The sequence below is a fragment of the Puma concolor genome, chromosome C1 (genome assembly GCF_028749965.1).
Source record: "Puma concolor isolate L17-30 chromosome C1, mPumCon1.1.hap2, whole genome shotgun sequence".
Lineage (NCBI taxonomy): Eukaryota > Metazoa > Chordata > Mammalia > Carnivora > Felidae > Puma > Puma concolor.
Genome location: NC_141674.1, coordinates 8,649,763 through 8,667,901, shown reverse-complemented (window position 1 = coordinate 8,667,901; position 18,139 = coordinate 8,649,763). Strand labels below are relative to the sequence as shown.

The following is an 18,139-nucleotide window of genomic DNA, read 5'->3' as shown; positions in this document are numbered from 1 at the left end:
CCTGCAGTCCAACCGCAGAACCTTAATTACCACCTCCCACCCTGATACAAACATCCCTTGGGCACCAGAATTTATAAATTCTGAAACAAGCACACGAAGACAAGGCGTGGCCTCACTTGTCCATTTCCACCTCTGTCTCCCACTCCAAAAGTGGTACGCCTCGCAAGCCCACGTGGATGTCATAAATGCCCTTGTTGAAAAAGTCTCCCGTCCATTTGGCCACCTGAAACAGGAAACAAAGACTTGAAGAGAAGCTGCTGTGGGGGGCGGGGGGGGGGGTGTGTGGGGAATCTTGGCCGCGCACCTGAGAGCGGCCGGGAAGGGGAGCACTCACCATCAGAGTGATCATAATGGGGAGCCCATAAGTGATCTCGTTGGTAGACTCAATCAGGATGACCGTCAGACTGATGGTCATGCGCACGACCCCACCCAGGAAGGCTGCGGCACCAATCAGGGCGAAGGTCCCCGAATAGATATGGCCCAAGCCGATGTAGCTGGGGACGAAGGAAACCGAGACCCTGGCTGAGGATCTCAAGGTTTCCACACCCGCGAGCATGTACACACGGGCGTGCTCAGGCGCACACACGTTACCTTTTGAGGACATTGGCAACTAAACGCCCAAAAGCGGCTCCACACAGCAGGGAAGGCACAAACAGGCCACTAGGAACAGAAGTGCCATAGGTCCAACACGCGAGCAGGAAATAGAGGGCGAAGAACAAGGCCAGGGTGACAGGGCTGAAAGTGCCTGCAAGGCAAGGGCCACCCTGAGTCCCACCACCGGATGCCACCAAGGCCCACCGGGCTGCCCTGGCTCCTTCCAGATCCTTCCGTACCCCACTGGTCCACCTCCGACACTGGAGGCAGAAACTCTGGCCTGGTCTGGGGTGGTATTACAAAAGAAAAGTCCCATTGCTCAGATCTGAGGGCAAGCGTGGCTGTGTCCGTGGGCCAACAGAAGGGGCAGAGAAATGGTAATTTGTTCGCTGCAGAAAAGACCGATCGCCCGAGAACGGCAGGCTCACGGATTCTCACCGTCCTGGTGGAAAAGCTGAAGGATGGCAGACTCCTGGGGATTGAAGAAGAGTGTGGCCATGTCATTGTAGGTCTCGTTGGGACAAAAAAAGGTCTTGATACTTGAATTGACATCTTCTGATGTGACCTGAGACACAGGAATCAAAAAGTAGGCACAAGGTCACTACAGGGTCAATACACCGGACCAGGGCGCTCAGAGTCTTCAAGCGGGATGTCTCTGCTCAGGTTGAGAAAGTCTGGCTCGCAAGTTTTACCCAGAAATTAAACCTGTGGCAAAAACAGATCTCTAGCCACGAGCAGCCAACCGTAATACTATATTCCTTATGTTTTGAGGACGCAAGAATCGGGAGGAGGGCTCCTGCGTTACTACAATGAAATTGGCCATGGATCTGCCTCTGCTTCCTCTCCTGGTGCTAATTTAGTAGGTGACACTGCCAGAAGCCTGACCCCAGAGCCCCGTGGGCTGTGGGAAGAGGAGGTGGGTGACAGATGAGTTGCTGGGAGGTGACAGGTAATGGTGGAGGACAGGCCAGGTTCCTGCCTGACCCAATGCCCCGACTTCGGATCCAAACGGAAAAAGCCTCCCCCCTGCATTTTCTGCAGGAGAAAAGCCAGTTCCACACGAGGCCTGGAGGAGATGCTCTGCTCCTGGCTGTCTCTCCCTCCCAGGCCCGTCTGGCTGAACAAAACCCCAACTGGGAAGAGAGGTGATTTCTCCACGATTCAGACCTCTTGTTCTCTCCGCCATTTTGTGTGGGAAGAGGACATCCTGGTACCGGCCCGACTCATCGGAGGACAAGGGCATTTGGGGTAGGACAGTCCTTGTGTTTTAGCTTCTGGCGCACAACGGTACAGGTCGGGTACTTAACACTGTGTGTACGGATACACTGTTACTACAAAGTTCATTACGAGGAATGGATCTTGCCTGGATTCAGTTCTATTGAGGACATTCTAGAGATGCCCTCCTGTGAGGTGATGGGTTTGCAAAGTCCTGCCAGGTGAGCCTGCCTGGGCGATACAGCTGGATGAGGGCCGCAGGAAGCAGGTCAGTGCCCCCTACTGGAGGAACCTGGCAGGGAGGAGCTGCCAAGGGAGAAATGTGTGTGTGACCGCGGAATGACCAACAGGTGTAGTGTTTCCCAGACTATGTCTAGAGGAACCCCAGTCCCGAGGGCTCCCAGGAAAGAGTCCTGCGGTCGAGTGCACCGAGATGCAGCACAGCACTTGTTGGAGATCAGAGAACCTGCTGAAGGCAGAGCACAGGCTCCATATGCAGAAGGACTGGCCTCTAACCCAGCCCCTCGCCAGCCCTGTGGGAGAGGCATTTCATTCTGTGAAGCTTCAGCTGCCTCACCTATGCAATGGGAATAATGCCGACCTCATGTTATATGCTACTGAGAGATCACGGTCAAGACCTCACTTTGTCTGTCTTCCCACCTGTAAAATGGGGTGCCAACACGGCAGTGGTAAGGATTCGATGGAGTCACGCACGTGAAGTGCTTAGTGGGATCCCTGGCACCCAATAAATGTTCCAAACGTCTGTCACACTTCCTGGAATCTTAAAGGCCCTAGGAAGTCCCGTATTAGAGCAACCTGTTTAATTCTGGTTAACCTGTCAGACTGCAGAATTCTTTTCTGTCTGTTCCCGAATCACATATGTCAACATTCCACTAAACACATTTGGAAAATGCTGGGCTGGTGATGAGATCGCCTCAGGACTGACTAGCGATAGTGGCTGGCAAACTTTTTCTATAATGAGCCACATAACAAATCTTTTAGGCTTTGCGGGCCATAGACAGTCTCTGTTGCACATTCTTCTTTTCCTTAACGGCCTTTAAAAATGCAAACACTGTTCTTGGCTCGGGGGCTACACAAAAACAAGCAGTTGCCAAAGGCCAGCTCTGGCCCGTGGGCCATAGTTTGCTGACACCTGATCTAACACGTGCTATTTGTGGATGCTCCTGGGGACACCAAAAGGACAGTCATCCAAGACAACGTCCCTACCGAGGCCTTGAGGGAGCTTAGTGGCTACTCAGGGGCAACAAGAAGACAGGGGACTTAGTGAACACTCCTGAGCCCCTAACCTAGAGGCCAGAACCTTGCATCTGGCTGACCAGATGCGGCTCTCTAAACCCAACAGGTTGGACCAAAAACTTGCGGGACAAAGCTCTAATGCTTCCCTCAATGACCCTGCTCTTTCAGGGAAAGGTTCTAGAAAATACTAAATACTCCTAAAAAGAGAGAGGAAGAGAGACGGAAAAAGAACATATGCCAGTAAATGACCTAAACCCAGTAAGAACCAGAAGATGCCAGGAGAGCCAGATGACTGATCACCCCAAAACAGACATTCCTTTCTCCCCATCTTAGGGGTGATTCTCACAATCATGGTGAGGCTGGTGGGCACCTTTCAGGGGTGAAGAGTTAGAAGAGGAAACTGGGGCCTGATGAAGAAGGGATGATCAGCTTCCTGAGCTGGTCTCCAGTTAAAATGGATCAATAGAAAGGGGGGCCGGGGGGCTGGAGAGAGAGAAGACTTCCCCTCTAGGACGTCCATGACTCTTCACCAAAGTGAAAAGGACAGAGCGTGCACATTCTTGCTTCAGTAGAAAGGCCACTACAGATTCCTCGATCTCTGAGCAATCTGACACAGGCGCAGAGCAATGAACCCAACGTATCTACTAGCCCTAAGCAGAGGCAGGTCATACATTTCTGGATTCTTCTTCTTTTTTTTTTTTTTTTTTTTGTGGGTAGAGGACAAAGGTAGCAGGTGCACAGGGGTTACCTGGAGCTGGAATGAGTCATTACCGATTTGACTCGAAGAAGACATCTGTCGGCATTCTCCTAACACCATCGAGGCCATGAACACCACCACAGTGGTTACCAAGGACACCAAGAGGCTCTCTAAGACTCTAGGAAGCAAAGCACAGCTGTTATTACAAGATAAAAACACACCCCAGTCCTGGGAACTAAAAAGCCACAACCCTGTCTACCCCCAACCATCACTTCCCCAAAGAGCACGCCCGGCAGCCTCTAGTCAGTCAGCATCTGTGCAGAATTTGTCAGCGACTCACTGCATCCCAGCAAGGCGTATGTAAACAGTGGGTAGCCAGTAACACGGGCTGCGACATCCACATCATCTCTCTCAGAGGAACAAAATGGCCCTCCATTTTAGGTCCCGGGGTGAGAGCCTTTGGACTCTGTCACGTGTCCTAACGGCTGGGACTCAACCAGCAACTCTGATGTAAGTTAAGCTCAGACTCAGCCTTTTGGCCTGTCTGACAAATAGAGGAGATCTACGACCCCGTCTGTGTTTTCTGTCTGAGACATGAAATCAAAGCTGGCACGGGAAGGGGGGTCAGTTCACACGCTCGCCCTCCTAGGGAGAGGTGGCCCGGTCCACAGGAAGCTCAGGGAGCCACGGCAGGCTGGGGAGGCGACTGCACAGGTACCTGACGAGCTTAGGTTTCGGGTGCACGTTTCGCATACGGTACTTTGCAAGCCTCTTGTTCAGACAGTTGAATGTGGCTCCCAGGAGGCCCCCAATGACCCCCATCACGACGAAGAAACCCAAATCCATAGCTGTCCAGAGATGACATTTTTTATCAGAGTCAGAGCACTGAGAGAAGGGGCAAGGGAGGGAGAGAGAAAAACCATAGTGCCCGTGAGAACAGGGAGGGATAGAAGCAGAGAAGAAAGAAGTAAGAGGCAAGGCTGCTTTCTTTCTACAAGAGCCAGTGCGGTGCTGGAAGCCCACCCACGCCAAGCACTGAGCACACACACGAGACTAACAGGGCAGAGATGCCCCACCGGAAGCCATACCTGCCCTTCTGACCACTTCTCTCTGGTACTTAAGAGCGATTTTCATAGGTCAAGTAAAAACAAAAACAAAAACAAAAACAAAAACAAAAACCAACAACTATGGAAGAAAGGATAAAACCTACCTTAAACTCGCCAAAGTTCAGCAATCCAGGGAGCTGGAAGGAACCCCAACTCCCAAACTGAATCCCAGAACGAAAGAAGTTGAGGGTGAAGGTGGCGGACATGGAACAAAAGAGCTAGGAGAAAAGGGGACGCACGAGAACATTCAGTAGTGACAAGTCCTACTTTCTGCTGGACGCGGCCTCAGGAAACCTACTGCCCTGCACAGAAACCCGCCGTGGGCACACCTCAAACGTGAGAAAGTGTGAAATCAGGCCGTAAGAAGTATGCGTTCAACAGCCTATTGGGAGAGTCCGTTTATTTAGCGCCTATTATGGACTGGATATTGTGCCCTAAAAGGAACAGCAAATACGAGAGGAGGAACACAGTAGTCTGAGGTAGGACGCTAGTAGGGTTCAAGTCCAAGCTCTGCCACTGCCTGCCTCTGACCTCAGCCGGTCTCCCATTGTCACGCCAGACGGCTCATCAACAGAGGACAAGGGCAGTTTGATTTGAGGATGGAGGCATTAACAGGAAAAGTACAGAAAAGTCCAGAGTTTGGAGGTTAAGGGGCTAGAGCAAAGGACTTTCTGATACAGTCACCCGTCCTGGTCTCAACCAAATGACAGGTAAACACACCAAGTAAGAGATGTCTAGTTTAATTCGGGGGCGGGAGCGGTTTTAGGTTTAGGAAAAGGTTTTCACTCAAAGTCCTCCTTACCACTTTCCACGTGAGCCCCTGGTTCCAAAAGGATGAGCCCTCCTCCAGACTGAACAGGGTCCCCCCGATGGGAGCCCCGAAAGCTGCAGCAACTCCAGCAGCTGCCCCCGCTGATACAAAGTCCCGCTTGTCTCTGGGGGAGAGAAGACAGACAGGTGGTTTACCCCCAAAAAAAAGAGTCCTCAGGCCGCAGAAGGCAGTTTTTACTTCCTGGTCCACCAATGTCTTGTGACGCGCAAACAGTCAGGGCTCATGACGGGCAGGTGTCTGGTGAGGCCGACTGAGCAGCAAATACGGTTTACCTAAGAGCCAAACACACTCCTGAGTCGGAGGGGCTCCCTGACGTCAGTCTGCTCTGAACACGGACTGAGTGCAGACTTTTGTCGGTCACTGCTGAGCCACGTTCTCACCAGATCTTTCTTCCAGCAAGCCTCAGCACCAGTGAAAAATGTCAAAGCGCTGTTTACATGCAGAGGAGCGGTAACAGTGACTCCCAATACGAGAAGATGGACAGCTCTGAACCTGGGCCCCTGATTGCAAGGGCCCAGCAAGGCGTGCAGGTCAGTAACACACACAAATCCCACGGGGCGAAAAAGTACCAGGAAGAGCACCTTGCAACCCACAGAGGCAGCTGGCCAAGTATGACATTTAGGAACATAAAACACGCTCTCGACAATACGCCTATGGACTTTCTTGGTCATGTATTCGATACTGGGCTGTCTTCTTCATTGCCTGAGATGGTTCTAGGCCTTAGGTCATGATAAAATAGAAGCCATGATGCCAGCATGGCCCTAGTGCGTATTCTCAGAAACACTCAAAGCCCCCCCCTCCTTCTCTGATGGTTGGGTTCCGAACACAGCCTGCCTGGCCAGGCAGACCACAAGCCAGCTTCAGTGACTGTAGGGGTCTGAGCAGCAGGAAATGAAGTGGGTTGGGTTTTCATACCTGTCACTTCGGAAATAGGGAAAGTTAAACTGGATCTTCCGTAAGGAGATGCTCTGAAACTAGAGGAAAGGAAAACAAAGTCAGAGGGGGGGCCCACAGGGACCGAGGTCCTGGAAAGTCCCTTTGCTTGAGCACACCCAGCCAGATGTGTTACAAGAAGGAGAAGTCCAGAAGAACAACATGGGGGGGGGGGGAAAGGCATCATTTTTGGAAAGAACTTCTTTTCCTGCCCCCATATTTCTAGGATCTTTGGAAATCGCATTTAGTGCACAGTCAACAAGTCAGGAAGGAAGAGAAGAGGAGGGGTGCCTGGATGGCTCAGTTAAGCGTCCGACTATTGATTTCAATTTCGGCTCAGGGTTATGGGATTGAGCTCTACGATGTGCTCCGCGCTGACAGCACGGGATTCTCTCTCTGCCCCTCTCCCACTCACGTGCGCACACACATATGTGTGCACGTGTTCTCATGTTCTCTCTCTCAAGATAAATAAATCTTAAAAAAAAAAAAAAGAAACAAAGCAAAGCAAAAGGGAAAACTGCTGAGCAAAAGGAGGATCTGAAAGCTGCAGAAGATGAAGTAGGCTCTGCTCAGGGGAGGTCAGGAAGAAAGGGGCCGGGAGAGCCATCCTCCAATGTGTCCAGCAAATTCTCAGGCTGCTGCCGCCCGGCCCTCACCTGGCCTTCCCCCCCACCCCCGTCTCCGCTCACTCCTGGGAGGCCAGGATGAGCACTTGATGTGAAGGAGATGACGCAGTAGCAAGAGAGAGACCAGAAGATGGGCTTGGACAACCCACAGCCACAGCGACTCTTCCCTCAGAGCACGAGGGCTGTCTACAAGGAAACACAGACTTCTCCAACTGGCAGCTGGGGAATCCAGAAAAACCGTGAGAAGCGGGAGCTCTGGCGTCCCGAGCCGGCTGCTCAGTTTCCTCAAATGCGAATGGGGATGACTGAGGCCAACCAAACCCTTGAGGCGGCTTGAAAGAAGAAAGAAGTCGGTATATGGAGAGTCTGGCCCAGAGGGCACTCAGCAGACAGCGGCTGCTACCTTTCCTGTGCTACCCCAAAGGGGGTCGGAACAGACCTGGGCCTGAGACCGCCTCGGTCAATGCCTCCAGCCTCTTCGGGTTTGGCAGCATGTAGATGACCCATCAAGCCCCTGGACGTGCAGGTGCTCGGCAATGGCTGTGGGCGCACCAGGTGACTTTCATTCGAACAGAATGTCCCATGGCTGCTCCGGGCACTCAGCAGGGCCTTGTTAAAACCTCAAGGTACCAGTTACCCACTCTCCTGGATGACAGGACAGTTTCCACCTCAACCCAAACTGACATCTGGTTCCAAAGCCACGTTAGGTGCTCCCGACGAACTGGTTATCAACTCAACCATAGACGTGCCCCTGCCCAGGGGCCCGCTGTGAGGGATGTATTGTCCCAGCCCATCAACTCTTACCTGAGGCAGGCCAGCTCCCACCACTGCTCCACTGTGGATCATGGGGCCTTCCTTCCCCACAAAGAGCCCTGGGAACAGGTGGAAAAGGGGAGACCACCAGTCAGCACAGACACCCCGCTTGGTTAGGAGACCTCTGCTATGTAGACTCTGCCGTACAACAGAGATGATTATATGACTTTGTAAGACAGCCGTACAACAGAGATGATTATATGACTTTGTAAGAGAGTCAAATTCCCATCAAATAAGAGAAAATACTCTTTAAATGGAGGTGTCAGAAAACTATAGTCTGTGGGCCAAGATAGATTCAATGTCTGTTTCTACAGCCTGGGAGCTAAAAATGGTTTTTACCTTCTTTTTTTTTTCCTTAAAGATTTTATTTTTAAGCAATCTCTACACCCAACGTGGGGCTCGAACTCACAACCCCGAGGTCAAGAGTTATGCACTCCACCGACTGAGCCAGCCAGGTGCCCCTGGTCTTTACATCCTTATATGGATCTATTTCAAATGGTTATAGAGGTTTAAGTACCTACATAATATCTCCCCTTTTGCCTCTTGGCCCATAAAGCCTAAAATATTTACTGTCTGGTTGTTTACACAAAAAGCTTGCTGACTTTGCTAAAAGCCAACTCCATGGACCAACTAGATGGTCACACTACTCCAAAACTAAATGTGTTTGTCACATATCTCTGGTAACTTCCTAACGTGTCTACATTTAAAACAATGACTTACCAAGAAACAGTGCAGGGGTCTGAGGGCAGGCCCTTCAAATCCAGATCGACTTAATTTACGTACATGATGCTTCTTGTTGTCTTCACCCCCTGAATACTTGGCAGGATAAAAGTCAGAAAGAGCTTCCTTACCTCCAGCCACACTGAACAGCACTCCAAAGACTTTGCAGAGCAGGGTTCGGAGACGGACAATTCCGGGCACCTTCACACCGTTCAGGTAGCACTTGATTTCGGGTATTCCAGAACCTGCTGCCACTGGCTGATGGGGGAGAGTAGGACACCCATAAACTCAAAATCCATTGGTCCTATGGCTTACTGGCAACAGCCTCACTACCAAGGTGTGGGGGGTGGGGGTGGGGCTGCCCTTCATTCGCATCAGCATCACCCCGTGGGCCCCACCCTGAGTTTCTGACTCAGCAGGTCTGAGGGGAAACCGAAACAGCTGCATTCCTAACAGGTTCCGGTGAGTCAGCATCACCTGGGAAACTTGCACCTGCCAAAGCAGACATTCCCCTTCCAGAGACTCCGATCTCATTCATTTGAGCTGGGTATGTGCCATTTTTAAAGTTAGTTTAAAGTCATTTTTTAAAGTCCCCCAGGTGACTCTAATGTGCTGCCACGGTTGAGAACCACCCTCCTAATCTGGACTTTTCCTCTGTAATCTCACCAGAGGCTGAAACCTTTACTTTCAGAAACAACTCTTAAGTGTAGGAGGGGCCACTTTCTGCCGGAACTTACATTTCTAAGTCTGATTCAGCTTCCCGGCATTTCTAGCAGTGGACACGAAAGAATCCGAAACTTCATTAGCAAAAAGGCAACACCCACACCACCTCACCTCAATCAGGACGAGAAGGCTTGCCAGGAAGACAAAGGTCAAGTTGAAACCCAAGAGCTCGAGGAGGGACAGGGCAAGGCACCCTTTCTGGCTGCATTCCTCCACCGCTACAGAACCAGGGTTAAGGAAAACATGCTCCGCCAGTCAAAGGCGTTCCCACCATCACCTGAAATGGTGCGGTGTCCCTTCCTCTAAGACATAGTGGCTGTTTCCTGTGCATCTTCCTGTTCTCCATACATAAACTTAAAAAAAAGGAAACTGCCTGAGATGTCTTCTACATTAGGGGCCATTTTTAAATTATGAAATAGTGATGGGGAGAACAAAGGCAAAAGGAATGTAGAAAAACTCAACCTTACAACTTGCAGCCCATCGACAAATACTTGAGGTGGTACAGTGATTGCCCTTCAGGAGCTCAAATGTCTGACCCTTAATGCTCCTGGCAAAGGGCAACTTTAGTTTGACATTTGCTCGACCTCCGGGATCCTCCGTCTTCTTTAACATACGAAAATCCCTTTGGAAACTTCTTTTATCTCAACTCCCAACCCAAGGTTTATGTTAGCAATCATCCTTCAAACATACGGCCCACTGATAACACATCTGAAGGGTTCCACGACAAAGATTTTACTAGACAATGGTAAATAACTTTATCTTAACAGCAGCTAGCCTCTCAAGGCCCTGGAAACCTTGCTTCCAAATTCCTTAAAGACTTAACACTATCCTTGACCCCCTCCCAACTTAAAAGTATATAATCACTCACTCCTCACAATCCTGGGGCAGCTCTTTCTGCCCATGGCTCCTGTCCCTGTGCTTTAATAAGACCACCTTTTTTTGCACCGAAAACGTCGCAGGAATCTTTCTTGACCATTCACTCCCGGACCCCAACATTTCACATCAATACTTCACTTTATAAAAAGTAACAAACACCCTTCCCCCCCCCCCCCCATCCTTTAACAAATCCTGAATTTGCTCCAGGTTATTTTAATTAAAATATTAGATACCATTAAAAAAAAATCCTTTGTTTCCCTCCCTCTCTCCCCTCAGAGAAACCACTAACCTGAAATTATTGTGTGTCTTTCTGTGTTTTTATACGTAGCCGTACCGTAGTGTATGTTTCTAAAACTAAAATAATGGGATTGCACTTCATACACACTCTACAATTTCCTCTTTTCTCTTCTTCAACATCAAGTTTTTGAGAATTAGTCATGTTGATATATACAGCGCTGGTTCATTCATTGTAAATTCTGCATAAAATCACACCATACGAACCACTGTACCATGGTACCATTGTAGTGGCACAATGTTTCCATTCTCCCACCTGGTGTGGTTTCACTTTTCTGCAATCACAAAGCTGTAATGAACGGGTACGTACGTGTCCCAGGTCCAAGGTCCACAGGAAAAAGAGGGATTCAGGAGTTGCTGTCTATTTGGCTGGCATTTCCCTGGGTAGTGGTGAGGGGGACCCAGGTTTATTTACTGACCATTCAATTTTCCTCTTCTGAGAATTGCCTGTTTGCTCCTTTGCTCATTTTTCTATTAGGCTTTTTCCTTACCGAGTTGCAGCTCTTCCTATGTTCCAGATACGAATTACTTGCCTCTTAAATGTATGGTGAACCACCTCTCCTAGGCTGTGGACTCGTTTTTCATTTTGTTTATGGTGTTTTATTCTTGTGGTTTGAGGTTTTTTGTTTGCATGAAAAACAAACTCGGGTGCTTGGGTGGCTCAGTCGGTTAAGCATCTGACTTCGGCTCAGGTCATGATCTCACGGTTTGTGAGTTTGAGCCCTGTGGCGGGCTCTGTGCTGACAGCTCAGAGCCTGGAGCCTGCTTCTGATTCTGTGTCTCCCTCTCCTTCTGCCCCTCCCCTGCTTGCACTCTGTCTCTCCAAACGAAATAAACGTTAAAAATTTTTTTTTAAAAAAAGAAAGAAAAGCAAACTTACTTTGCTGTGGTCAAGTTTATTGATCTTTTTCCCTTTCACTCTGCGCCTCCTGGAGTTTTAAGAAATTATTCCCTACTCTTGACATCACGTGGTCTCTTCAAGTTTTGTTTTGCTTATTTACATCTTCAATCCATCTAGAATTAATTTACAGTGCAAAGTAGGAATCTATATTTTTCCAGATGGATAACCAGTGTCCCAGCATCTTTTGTTAAATTATCTATCTCTTCCTCACAGACTTACAACATTAACTCTGTCATTCACCACACTTCTCTACATGTGCAAGCTAATTTCTGCTTCTGTTACCTTCCGTTGGCCTAACTGGGAATTCCTGCACCAATATGACATGGTTTCAGTTACTATATCTTAAATTACGCAAGCCTTCACGTTGAGTAGGACAAGTTCCCCCTGCTTGTTCAAAACTGTCTCGACCACCTTCGGCCCTTTACTCTTTCCAACAAATTTAGGAAGAGAATTTTCCAGTTCCTCGAAAACTCTACTGGAATTGTGACTGGAACACACTGAATTTATAGATGATTGGGAAGAGCAGGCATCTTGTGGGATCTGTGTCTTACCAACCTGAACACGAGTCTCTATCAAATTCTTCCTCCTGTGTCCTTCAATGATCATTAAAAAACTTAAGCTGAATGGCTAATAAAAACTCTTCAACAGACCCTGTTTACTGTTCTTAGGTAAGAGAGCAAAGTCAGAGACTGCTGACATCTGGGAATGCCAAGAACCGGGAAAAGGATACAGGTCTGAACCACTCCGAACTTGAGCTGGCTGAAGAGGCGCACGAAAAAGTCCACAAAGAGACCCACCTGTGAAGAGCAAGCAAACCGTCACACAGCTTTTCCCCACCGGGGCGCAGGTACTTTGCTCAAATGCTGGGATGACCCCCTGGCCTTTCCTGGTTGGCGCTTTGCACCCGCGTTACCAACAGGCAATGCGGAAACAGGTTTCCTGTTAGGGACTCTGACTCTCCAGGAGATTCCCTGCCAGCCTGGCCCCACCGCCTCTCCAAAGAACAAAGGATGGGGGCATAGCTCTGCCGAGAGAAGGAGAGTAAAACAAAGAGGGAAAAGGATGCCGGAAAAGACGTGAAACCGAGGAAGGCCATCCTGTGACTACAGTAATATCCAGAATCCTGGACTGCTCAGCATGTTCCAAAGGCAGTCTCAGATGAAGAATTCCAGTAATATCTTCAGTGATGCTTAGCTAAGTATATAGCTTAGGATGTAACTTTGAAAAACAACGTTTACTCAGGTGTGTATGGAAAAGCTCCACCAACCAGTCCATGTTACGCCCCAAGTCTCGGCTCGGGGCTTAAAGGAGAACTTCAGGAAAGGTTTATGATTTGGTGGATTCAGGATCAAAGGCTTCATGCCTTTGACTCTGGCCTTCCCTCAAGCCAATGCCTGGAGGCTTTCAAGTACTGCAGCAGATACCGTGACAGATCTAAGGATAAGAGAGCCAAGCAGTAACAAGAGCTGGTTGCTAGGCTATAAAGGCAAGTCTGCCTTCCAATAACACGAAGGTACGCGGTATAGTTGCTGGTACCGATAAATGGCAGCTCAAAGGAGCTTGATATGAAAGTAGCAGAAAGACTAAACATGTAGATGCTTATTGCCGGGAAATTTGCAACCAGAAACACACACAACAAAGTAGACACTCTAAAATTTCAGTAAAACAATTCGGTCAACCGAAGTTCCCCCCACATCGGCATCCATCAGAATGTCACTAAAGAGGCCTTCTGAGTGCTGTCTGTCTTAACTAGTAAGATGGTCCTTGGCCTCTGAATTTACTACAGTAAAAATTTGACAAGCGCCAGGAAAATAAAAATTGGTCATAGCCTTTGTGGCTACGTTACATTAAACACGTTTGCATTTTATGGGTATATCATACAGAGTCAAGGTGAGACTTGTAGTCATTCCAGAGACATAAACAGGCTGCTGCTTAGGAATACTTATAACCCCAGTCCTGGACTGAACGTTTGCATCCCCCCTCCCCCCCAAATTCATCTGGTGAAATTCTAACCCCCATTGTGACGACCTTAGGAGATGGGGCCTTTTGGGTGGTTTAAGTAAGTCCTGAGCATGGAGCCCTCGTGAATAAGGTTAGTAGCCTTATAAAAGACCCCACAGAGCTCTTGCCCCCTTCTGCCCTGTGAGGACACAGCCAGGAGCCAGGAAGCCCAGGACACAGATCTGTTGGTACCACTGATCTTGAACTTCCTGGCTTCCAGGACCGTGAGATATAAACACCTGTCGTTTAAGTCCCTGCAAGTCGGTGTTTTTATTATAGCAGCCCTGATGGAGGAAGACTGCCTATTCTAACACTGTACTGATGGCAAATCGTATCTGACATCTCATTTTGACTGTCTGCTGACTTTTCCAGTTTCTCTTCCCCAGCTTTAAGTGTGGTTAGGTCAGCAGTTAGGATTCCAGGCCTTGTGCTACTACTCAAGTTTGGCAGTGTTTCATAATCTTTTCTGGTCTGTGATTCACGTACGAGCAAGCCGACCCCAGGCCCCAGTGTATTCAGGCGTGTTCCTCCACCCACAGCCACCAGCTCTACCTTCTAGATAAAACAAGCCACGTGCAGGGAAGCAGCCCAGGACAATAAATTCACCGAGGTCTACGGTGTCCTGCTTATGGGCACGCCATACTAAAGGAAAGGGTATGACGGTCGGTTTTGTTCCACTACTTTGCTTTTTCCCTACAGAGTGACCTCAGATTCCACTCTGTACTCTCCCCACTATGTCTACCTGACGGGACAATGCCATGTTACGACAGCTTGGTCCTAACCAAGCCTTTGAGTGCTTTAAAGAGTACCAGTGATGTCTGGTTCACTTTCATAAAGAGAAAAACAAGACATGAAAACGGTGTCAGGATGATTATTTGGGGGCGGGGGAGAAAAACAGAAAAGGTGGTCTCTGTTATCATGACAAATGACTTGCCCTCTGACCTCTGCCACCCCTCTGGCCCGCCACGTCCCCACGCCCCCGCCTGCTCACCAGCCCAGTGCAGACTCCAATGGCAAACACCATCATCCACTTCACCGCCTCATACCTGCGACCTTTCTGTTCACACAGAGAAAGACAAGCTCAGTTCATTATACGGCTTTGTTGGCAGCAAGGAAGGAACACATCTTGGCCATCAGGGTCAGGCTAGATTCCACAGGGACAGCAAGCACGGTAATGGCGTCTGCTATAGCAGGTGCTTTACAAGGCCAGAAGGATATACTGTAAGAGGCTGGGCCAGGTACACTGGCTGTGGGTACTGTGGTTGACAGGGTGAAGGTTTCAGGAGTAAATGCAGATATCTCACAAAAGGGGCTAAAAGCCACGGGAGTAAGGCTATTCACAGGGGCATTTAGATGGGAAAAAGAAGCTACTGTGAGATCTCTCCAGTCCCAAGGAATCAATAAGGGATTCACCTTATTGTCCATGGTCTCCAAAACTTCCAGGTAAGGGTCATTGATACAGCGATCATAATCCAAACTCTGAAAGACAAACGGGAGTAAAAAAAGTCACAAGACAGGAACAATTACCGAAACCTGGAAAATAAAGCTCTAGGTTCCTGCTACTCCAAGTGTGGACGGGTAAGACAGTGGGCCTGTAGCACCGGGGGGGGGGGGGGGGGGGGGCGAGCTGGTTAGAAGTGCAGCATCTCAGACCTTTGATCTGTCACATCAGAATTGGTGCTGGACGTGCACGAACGTTCCAGCAGCACGGCTACAGACTCCTGCTGCGGGAAAAGCGTTCGATTACCTACCTTTAAACATCCTGCTTCTGCGAAACATGAAAAGACCTCTGGCTATCAGTGTTACCCAACTTATCCCACTACATCAACTAACCAGAACCAAATTCATTTAGAGAATCAGTTAATTACAAGTCTCTTCAGTAGTCAGCTTCCATGAGAAAGAGGTTAGTCACGAGACGAACCAACGTGGAAGGTATTTTAAAAAGCAACTTTCAGTTTATGCTGGGAAGAGGCACAGATTCAGCACAGCTCCTAAAACTGCATCGACAGCAGTGTTCCTTAAACTGAGCTATTCTGCAACACGGCTATTCTGCAACAAATCTGTGTGTGTGCCAGAGACATCTTGAGAAACAACTCAAAGGAACTAATTTTATTTCTTCTATGTTTTGTAAGAGAAGCAGCAGTCTGGCAACAAAGGAAATGATGTGTTGTGTGTTCTCTCCTTCCTAAACCTGTTGCTACCTACACATAGGCTGGCGAACAAGCTGGACGCTGGCCCGGTAGCCACACTCCCACGACAAGAGTCAGCAGTCAGCCAAACACAGGTGTGACACGTGACAATTTATTCCATCCATATGTATCCCCAAAGTCCAAATCCCTTTTTTAAAAGAGTCCTGGGGCATCGACAGGCAACTTAGTAAATCGATGATCAAACATCCAAATATGGAAGACTACATAACCATAATTATGATAGGTCTCCACAGACGGATGTGGAAAACGTATAGAAATTATTAAGTAAAAGAAAATGCAAAGTACACAAACAGAGCCAGATGCAAAATGAAATATATAATATGATCCTGTTTTGATGACACAAAATTAAGATTATTTGAATGTCAGCAGATAATGCCAGACACCTGGGAAAACTTTAAAAAAATTTTTTTTAAAGCTTATTTATTTTTTGAGAGAGAGAGAGAGAGAGAGGCAGAAAGGGGTAGAGAGAGAGGGAGACAGACTCCCAAGCAAACTCCACACTGTCAGCACAGAGCCTGATGTGGGGCTTGAACGCATGAACTGTGAGATCATGACCTAAGCTGAAATCAAGCTGGCTGCTTAACCGACTGAGCCACCCAAGCACCCCTGGGAAAACTGTTAACCATGCATATCTCTGAGGTGGCTGTTCACATCTGGGTGTTGTTTGAAATTCTCACATGTACTTTTTATATTTAAAAAAGACGTTTTTTTTTCTGATTACAAAACAGAATTCCGCAGTCGGTAAAAAAATACTTCTGCCAGGAAATGGACTCATCTGTGAATGATGAGGATATGTATTTAGTGATTACATATGTATAACATACTATACGTGTAATACAGTTGACCATGTAACACTGATTTGCACTGAGCAAGTACACTTGTACACGGATTTTTTTCAAAAAATACAGTACAGTACTGTAAATGTATTTTCTCTTTTTTCTTAACGTTTTCTTTTCTCTAACTTACTCTATTCTAAGAATACAGCATATGATACACGTTACATACAAATTATGCGTTAACTGACTTTATGTTATCAGTAAGGCCAACAGTAGACTATTAGTAGAAAGTTTTGGAGAGTCAAAAAGTTATATGTAGATTTTTTTACTGTGCAAGGGGTGGGATATAGAGTATGTGCGCGTAATACATACATATTTATATGTGTTTTATGTACATACATATAAATATATATGTACATTAAAAAAAAAAAAACAAACGTTAAGGTGATATCACATTCCAGGAACAAACAGGGAAAAAATGTTGAAAAATACGAATGTCCTTCATACCAAACACATAGAGAAATTGGCAGCCCATTATATGCTTGATGGTTTGTTTAATAATGCTACGGCTTCATAAACATTTAAGAGGTTTTTAAGATGTCCAGAACAGGTAAATCTCTAGAGACAGAAAGTAGACTAGTGGTTGTTTAGGGTTAGGGTCAAGGTCAAGGGGAGTGAGCAGTGACCAATAATGGGTACAGGGTTCCCTGTTGGGGTGACGAAAATGTTCTAAAAGTGATTTGGTGATGGTGGCACAATTCGGTGAATATACTACAAAAACCACTCCATCATATACTTTAGATGGATAAACTGTATAGACTGTGAGTTATAAGTTCAATAAAACTGTTAAAAGGGACATTTTGAAAACAATTCTAACACCAGGACATCGATCTTTTCTTTTTTTAAGATTGAGTTTGACACTTTGTTAAGTATGTACCAATGGACTAGATAATTTATTCATTAAAACGAGATATCGTTTACTTCTCTTTTGTGACAATGAACTTCCTTTTATTTCTGCTGTATTCTGCTCTTGGGTCGGGGGTGGGGGGCTAACAACTTAAAATAAATGTTAATGTTTACATTTTTGAGAGAGAGAGAGAGAGAGAGATAGTACACGTGTGCACGTGAACAGGGGAGGGCATAGAGAGAGGGGGACAGAGGATCTGAAGCGGGCTCTGTGCTGACAGCAGAGAGCCCGATGTGGGGCTCGAACTCACGAACCATGAGATCATGGCCTGAGCTGAAGTCGGATGCTTAACTGACTAAGCCACCCAGGCGCCTCAACTTTTTTTTTTGTTTTTTTTAAATAAAATATGTATAGGTGTCCTGCTGCCCAAGGTTATGAGCAAAATGGTATACAGCCACGGTGGGGGGAGCGGGGGAAGAGGGCAAGTGGGGCTGAAAGGCAGCCCACGTTCCACCAACAAGAAGCACTTTCAATGGGTCTTGAGCTAGAGGAGCTGCTGTGGCCCAAAGGGAGAGGCCTTTTATTCTAAATCCTCTGCTCTGAGGGGTGCCTTTCCCTAATTCAGAACAGCAATAGAGGGTCTGTGACCAGCATGAAA

The 18,139-nt window shown here is 47.8% G+C and overlaps 1 protein-coding gene across 2 annotated transcripts in view; it reads right to left on the bottom strand.

Annotated features, from left to right (window-relative positions):
• Positions 1–18,139, bottom strand: part of CLCN6 (Cl-/H+ antiporter 6) — a 32,777-nt gene that overhangs the window by 10,494 nt on the left and 4,144 nt on the right. For both annotated transcript variants that reach the window (XR_015254474.1, XM_086715687.1), the window contains exons 3-17: positions 15,002–15,067; positions 14,580–14,645; positions 12,318–12,384; positions 9,628–9,734; positions 8,925–9,051; positions 8,065–8,132; positions 6,617–6,675; positions 5,672–5,804; positions 4,974–5,087; positions 4,482–4,648; positions 3,815–3,941; positions 1,033–1,159; positions 592–745; positions 335–494; positions 117–223 (exon numbers count right to left, since the gene is read on the bottom strand). Coding sequence is in view for 1 of the 2 variants with exons in the window: in XM_086715687.1 (XP_086571813.1) it covers positions 117–223; positions 335–494; positions 592–745; positions 1,033–1,159; positions 3,815–3,941; positions 4,482–4,648; positions 4,974–5,087; positions 5,672–5,804; positions 6,617–6,675; positions 8,065–8,132; positions 8,925–9,051; positions 9,628–9,734; positions 12,318–12,384; positions 14,580–14,645; positions 15,002–15,067 (1,649 nt within the window). In the remaining variant the exon portion in view is untranslated. The remainder of the gene's footprint in view (positions 1–116; positions 224–334; positions 495–591; positions 746–1,032; positions 1,160–3,814; positions 3,942–4,481; positions 4,649–4,973; positions 5,088–5,671; positions 5,805–6,616; positions 6,676–8,064; positions 8,133–8,924; positions 9,052–9,627; positions 9,735–12,317; positions 12,385–14,579; positions 14,646–15,001; positions 15,068–18,139) is intronic.